The sequence below is a fragment of the Megalops cyprinoides genome, chromosome 11 (assembly GCF_013368585.1).
Source record: "Megalops cyprinoides isolate fMegCyp1 chromosome 11, fMegCyp1.pri, whole genome shotgun sequence".
Classification (NCBI taxonomy): domain Eukaryota; kingdom Metazoa; phylum Chordata; class Actinopteri; order Elopiformes; family Megalopidae; genus Megalops; species Megalops cyprinoides.
This window is the reverse complement of record NC_050593.1, coordinates 37700480-37706803: the sequence shown is the minus strand read 5'-3', so window position 1 is coordinate 37706803 and position 6324 is coordinate 37700480. Positions and strand designations below refer to the sequence as shown.

General features: G+C 47.4%; 1 protein-coding gene across 1 annotated transcript in view; it reads left to right on the top strand.

Moving 5' to 3' along the window:
• The window catches only part of ankar (ankyrin and armadillo repeat containing), a 12272-nt gene extending 8369 nt beyond the window's left edge, over positions 1–3903 (top strand). The window contains exons 15-22 of the mRNA XM_036540027.1: positions 1–100; positions 232–354; positions 572–733; positions 1115–1232; positions 1472–1581; positions 1933–2129; positions 2219–2262; positions 3827–3903. The exon at positions 1–100 is cut by the window's left edge and continues 7 nt beyond it. Of these exons, the coding sequence (XP_036395920.1) occupies positions 1–100; positions 232–354; positions 572–733; positions 1115–1232; positions 1472–1581; positions 1933–2129; positions 2219–2262; positions 3827–3903 (931 nt within the window). The remainder of the gene's footprint in view (positions 101–231; positions 355–571; positions 734–1114; positions 1233–1471; positions 1582–1932; positions 2130–2218; positions 2263–3826) is intronic.
• Positions 3904–6324: the final 2421 nt, after the last annotated feature.

Sequence of the window (6324 nt, the reverse complement as noted above, 5' to 3'; positions counted from 1 at the left end):
TCACACCAGCAACTCAAACAGTCAGAGGGTCATTGCAGAGGAGAAAGCCATGCCCACTCTGGTGGAGTTACTGAAGCGCCATGAATCTCTGCAGGTCAAGGTAAACTCTACTTTATTATCTGAGTGAACTAACAACCTCTTAAAGATAAACTAAATTCCTGTGAGGCTCTAATGTAGAGAGCACAGCAGAATGCGTGTGGCTGCTCATGTGTTCTGGCGGTTTGCCGGCAGGTGCAGGCAGCGCAGACCTTGGCGTGTGTGGTGCTGGCAAACAGAGACCTGCAGGAGGCGCTGCTGCACCAGGAACGCTTCACCTACGATGACGTCCTGCAGCTCCTGCAAGCGAAAGACAAGGTGCAGCTGCCCCTCACTCACTCCACTCATAATGGAGCAGCAGATCTAACACAACACAACTGAAGGAAGCAGCTGAGTGCCAGGCGGAGAGAGTGACAGCTTTGCTGACATCCCTGGCCCTGTGTCGCTCAGTGCATTGTTGCTGTGAAAGTGGCAGATCCTTCCGCTCCTGTGTCTCCCGCAGGTGCTGTCCCTGGAGGCGGGGAACTCCCTGGAGGCGGGGTGTGTGCTGGAGGCAGGGCATGCTCTGTCTCTCTTCGCCTATAACAGCACAGCTCAACAGGGCCTCATTCTGCAGACTGCTGGTGTCTCCATGGTTACGTATGAACCCTTCCTGCAGTCCCAGGACAAGACCGAAAGAGCAAAAGCTGCATTTCAGGTAATGAAAACCCAAAGTGACAACATTAAAAAGTGTGTACAAGCACTTACAAAAGTGGGTTGGCTCATTTTAAATGTGGCATTTACAGTAGTTCAGGTTTCGACTAGGATAGATTTTAGTCCGTCACAATAGCAGATGGGGTTTAGCATTTTTCATCTTCATTTTCATAGAAGTGGTGGCATAATAAACAAAAGGAAGCACTTCACCAGAGGACCATTCTCTGTGAATCGTGTTTTTTGGGATGGAGGGGGGGCTGTTTGTCAATGTCTGACTGATTGAATTAAACATTTTCCTCCAAAGCTTACAAAATTTGGTAAACAACGGCTAAATCCAAGGTAAAGAGCACACGAGTGAGGCCTGGGGTGGTGTGGTCTTTTGCAGATTGTTGTTCTTGCCAGAGTCATCACAGATGCGGAGCAGGTGACCCTGGTGGCGAGGGGGGTCACAGCGCTGGTGGAACTGCTGCAGTCCAGCTGCCCCAGCACTGTGAAACTGACAGGTAATTCACACCTGGATCAGGGCTCTAACCCTGCGAGTAACATGTTTATGTTACAGTCTTCGGAAAAGGGCATGTATGTAAAGTGGTAACTTACATGTGCTTATTGTTGTCTTGCTATGGCTCATGGATCTGGCACAAAACTCATTTGTCTTCTGTAGGGCAGATCGGGAGGATATGTTATTAAAAAATGAGAGGAGCACCAGGGGTTTCTCACTGGCGCGTATTTCTCTGCACTGTAGCTAAGTTACTGGCCAGTCTGGCACACACGCGGGCAGGAATTCCTGAAGCCATCGTTACCATGGGAGCAGTGGAACACCTGTGCAGCCACCTTTTCTCCCAGGAGGAGGAGGTAACAGCACTCTCACTGAGCACGCGTGTGCCTGAGACCGCAATGAGACACTGATCAAATACTCTTTCAATGGAATAAATACCCTACCTGAGGCTGTGCAGTTACATGTTACATTTCAATAAGGAATTATGTTACATATTCTGTATTATTTCTGGCAAAATATAAATGTGTTTTTTATTATGTAACTTTACGTAAATTTTACGAAGCAAATGCTCTTATTCATTCTTAACATCAATAAGTCTGCTGACACCATCTCAAAATTAGCATGAATGTTTGCAAGTTTAAGAAATGGACTATTTGGGATCTTTTGTTGGTTTGTGAGAGTTCTGTTCTGGTTATTCTCTCTCTCAGGTTCGAATAGCTTGTGCTTGTGCACTCGGTTACCTAACCTTCAACCGGCAGGCTCACCGCCTCCTGCTGGTGAAATGTCGCAACAGGCCGCTCATATACGACCTCCTGAGAGAGCACCTGAGCCAAGATGCCAAGATATGTCCGATCTTCACCGCTGAGTTCAGGAGACAGAGGCGGGTGGGGCTTCCCTCACTAAGGTATTCATAGGCAGTGGTTCTAATGTCTGTCATCCACTGGTGCAATGACACACGAATGGATAACAGGAACGTCCTTCTTTTGCCTGCAGTTTGGAAACAAACGGAGGCCCACCTGTCCCTCAGCACCAAAAAGGTATTTTATTTTGTACCTCTGCAAGTAGCATGAAGAACTGGGAGTGCTTTCACTGAGTAAATTCCTCTCTCACACACAGGCTTGCACCACACAGCCAGTGCGGTTCCTGCCGTCTCTGAGTGTGGGAAGCAGAGCAGGCCGTCCAGGTCGGCTCCAGCGCTGCTGACCCACCCCAGAGTTAGGCTGGGAGAGGCGGGGCCTGCGGGGCGTGACCGGGGGGCAACGCTCACATCAGTGCTCAGAGAGTAGAGAGGCGGAGCCTGCTCAGATCCACCAGAACTCAGGAATAAAACTTTTCAGACCATGGAAAACTAAATTATCTAATCGATATTCAACTATGGAAACTGTACAAACAACATTCACAGATAGAAAATGTGTCTTCAGGGATAAGGCACCCTTTTGGCTTAATGCTTCATTCTAAAGTAATTTTACCATAGAGGTCTTTAAAGCCAAGTATAATGATCTACAATGATTTACTCTACTACGCTCAACTCAGATACTACTCTTCTACTCAGCCTGAGAATTCTGCTCAGCTCAGTCACCGCTCTCCTCAGCTACTCCTCCCGAGCAGTTTAAGTATCTCTTTGTAGAGAACACTTTACTTAATGCAGCTGGGTCAGACAGACTGGCTGGAATGAACACCACATGACTGTCAGAAAAGTATTACAAATAACTGCAATATGTTGGTTCCTCTGTGTATTTTGAAGATTACATCATTCTGTAAGACTCAGATACAGAAGGCATGGTGGTGTTTACATAAAAACGGCTTTTTTATGCACTTCATTTCTGAGGAGGACACTCCTACTGCCTCCACTGACACACTGGAGTAATGTGTGGATCTGCATCAGTGATTAATATCACACTAGTGTTCCTGGTGCTTCTCTCCACCCCACACATACAAACCAAGTAAAGGAAGAAAAGGCTTATACACTCGTCACAAATTCACTTTATTAAGTGACTGAAAATGCGACATTCATTCAAAATGTTTTGCTCAGATTGTATTTAGTTCTGCAAGTATGACTGAGGACTCATTAGTGTAATCATGTGTAATTTCTACATTTTGTGAGAGGCCTTATTTATGAGTACATGTTGTGATGGGGAAAAGTTCAGATGCTTTTTCCCAGCTCTAGTAGCTTGGCACACTGAGTCTCTGCTTGTTTTTCTTGGCAATAGGGAATACTTTCAGAATCGTTATATGATCCTCATTATAAGAGTTCATTCCCATCAGCACACTGTTTGGCCTTTTAAAAGCTGTTTCTTAATGAGCTGTCATTGTTAATTACATAAAAACAGTTGCCACAGTTCTGTCAGAGAGTCCTCCTGCTCGTTTCATCAAACGGCCTCCGCCCACGGCTTCTCTCTCACTGGGAATCATCAAACCCCATGCAGCATGCAAAGCGCAGACATGTGAAAGGAAAGTTACCGCCTACAAATCTGGATTTACATATCCATGAGAGACACATGACTTCACTTAAAGAGTACTTACAAGGTCAAAGGTCAACCCTCCCTACCCTTGACCCCCACCTGACACAGTGCACCTCTGGTCTCGCTGTGTGCGGGTCAGGGCAGGAGCTCCACAGCAGCAGTATCCTGGAGAGGGCACAGAGAGGGACAGCACTTCCGTCAGGAGGCTGGGTCTGATCTCACCTCTCTGTGTTAGCAAGAACCCCCTTTATTGTCCCTTTAAAGACAGTCAGTGATGATGATGATGATGATGATGATGATGGTAATCATGCTGGCAGTGTCTCAGAGGGCCTCATCTCGCTCAAGGTTTGAAGTGATTTGAGTGAAAAAAAAGCCTCTGGATATTCTGAAGCACAAGTGAGTGCTGTCCTTCATGGCTGTAGCTGAAGCGTTTCTGCATCTGCTCTCAGCTCTCTGACTGGTGCTGAGACTTCCTGACAGGAGACAGTTTAACTCCAACACCAGCAAATGCAAAGGGCAGCCAAACCATGCAGGGCCGCTTCATGGCTTCCAGCAGGTTAAGGCAGAGGGAGAGCTCCTCACTGGCAGGCCTGCTGCGTGTTCGCCTCCTCAGCACAGGAGAGGGGCTGCTCTGCCACTGGCAGGCCTGCTGCGTGTTCGCCTCTTCAGCACAGGAGAGGGGCTGCTCTGCCAGAGCTGCCTTCAGGGAGGGAGTGGGGATGGGACCTGCAGGGAATCAGCCGGTCTGACACATACAGTAACGCTCCGGTGTCTGAATCTGAATCAAAAGCATTTCCCTGCCTGCCGTTGCGGTGGAGTTCTCATGGCCTTTGCATTTACCCTGTCTGCTGATTAGACTGCTGATTTCACTAATTTATTCATCTGCTGGAGAGATTCATAAGTAACGACGGCCTCCAAGAAACTGTTTTACATACAGTATTCCTCACATTACATTACATTATTACATTTACATTTATTTATTTAGCAGACGCTTTTATCCAAAGCGACTTACAAAAGTGCATACAGTAGGTACAGCGACAGTACGGGGACAGGATGTGTACAGTTCCACAATGAGACAGTTCTCAGCTGAGAGCAAGGTCTGTTTGAGGACGCAGTACTATCAGATTTTTACAATTACAGCCTAAAGGGCAACTAGTACGATATACTTTCGAACGGCAAACTTCAACAACTTCAAAACGGCACAATGAGCGTCAGGGTTAAGGCGGCAACAAGAGACAAAATTTAAAAGCACAATTTAAAAAGCACAGCAATTTTTAAAAAGCACAGCAATTTACAGCACTGATGGGCGGGGGGGGGGGGGGGGGGGGGGGCAGCAATTGTGTGCTGGGTCAGTCCAGGTAGAGTCTGAAGAGGTGCGTCTTCAGGCCCCGTCTGAAGGACTGGGGTGAAGGAGCTGTCCGTAGCGAGACCGGGAGTTCGTTCCACCACTGGGGAGCGATGTAGGCGAAACGCCGATGTCTGGCAGAACGAGCACCTCCTGCCTTGACCATGCAGGGAGCAAGGCGTCCAGTTGCTGCTGAGCGTAGGGGTCGGGCTGGTGTGTAGGGCTGGATGAGTTCTTGGAGGTAGGCAGGGGCTGTCCTGTTGACTGCAGAGAAGGCGAGGGTCAGGGTCTTGAATCTGATCCTGGCAGCGACAGGAAGCCAGTGGAGGGATTTCAGCAGGGGAGTAACATGGGAGAATTTGGGGAGGTTGAAGATCAGTCGGGCAGCTGCATTCTGGATGAGCTGGAGAGGGTGGGTGGTGCATGCTGGGAGGCCTGCAAGGAGAGCGTTGCAGTAGTCCAGTCGAGGGAGAACTGTGGCCTGGATAAGGAGCTGCGTCGCGTATGTGGTTAGGAACGGGCGAATCCTCCTGATGTTGTGGAGGAGGAATCGGCAGGTCCGTGACGTGCGAGCAATGTACTCCTTGAAGTCCAGGTTGCTGTCGAGGGTGATGCCCAAGCTCTTTGCTGTCCGAGAGGATGGTATTGTGGTGCCATCGAAGGTGATGGAAAGGTCATGCAGGGGGGAAGGGCCGGCTGGGATGAAGAGGAGATCCGTTTTACTGAGGTTCAGCTTCAGGTGGTGGGATGTCATCCATTTGGAGATGTCAGCCAGGCATGCAGAGATTATTACATTATTCACATCTTTACATCTACACTGTGTGCCAGTTATCAGCTACAAAGACCATTTCATGGTTAATTCCACCCAAAAGTACACCTTTGATTTAAAGTTACAGTATCAAAATGAATTTTCCATCAAGACTTTGTTGTAAACTTATGATTTCAGATGCAATTATTCATTATACTGGAAACTGAAAACACTGAGAAGACAGCAAAAACAACACAAAGTAAAGAAATATTATTCTGGTTTGTTAGTGTCCTTACTGTTTGTGAGACTGATTTGCAGCAATACAACACTGCAGCTCTTGTAATAGAGATGTTCTCACCCAGTACATTCTTTGGCATGCAGTGACACTTTCAGCCACAAGATGTCCTCATCAAGCGGTTCAATTCTAAAAACCAATTGATCTGCGCATGGTTTTCAAAGAAGGCTTATGCATTTTCTATATTCCATGGCATTCATAGTAAAATTAAAAATAATATGCCTTTATATGTATTCCCTTTCAAAAACA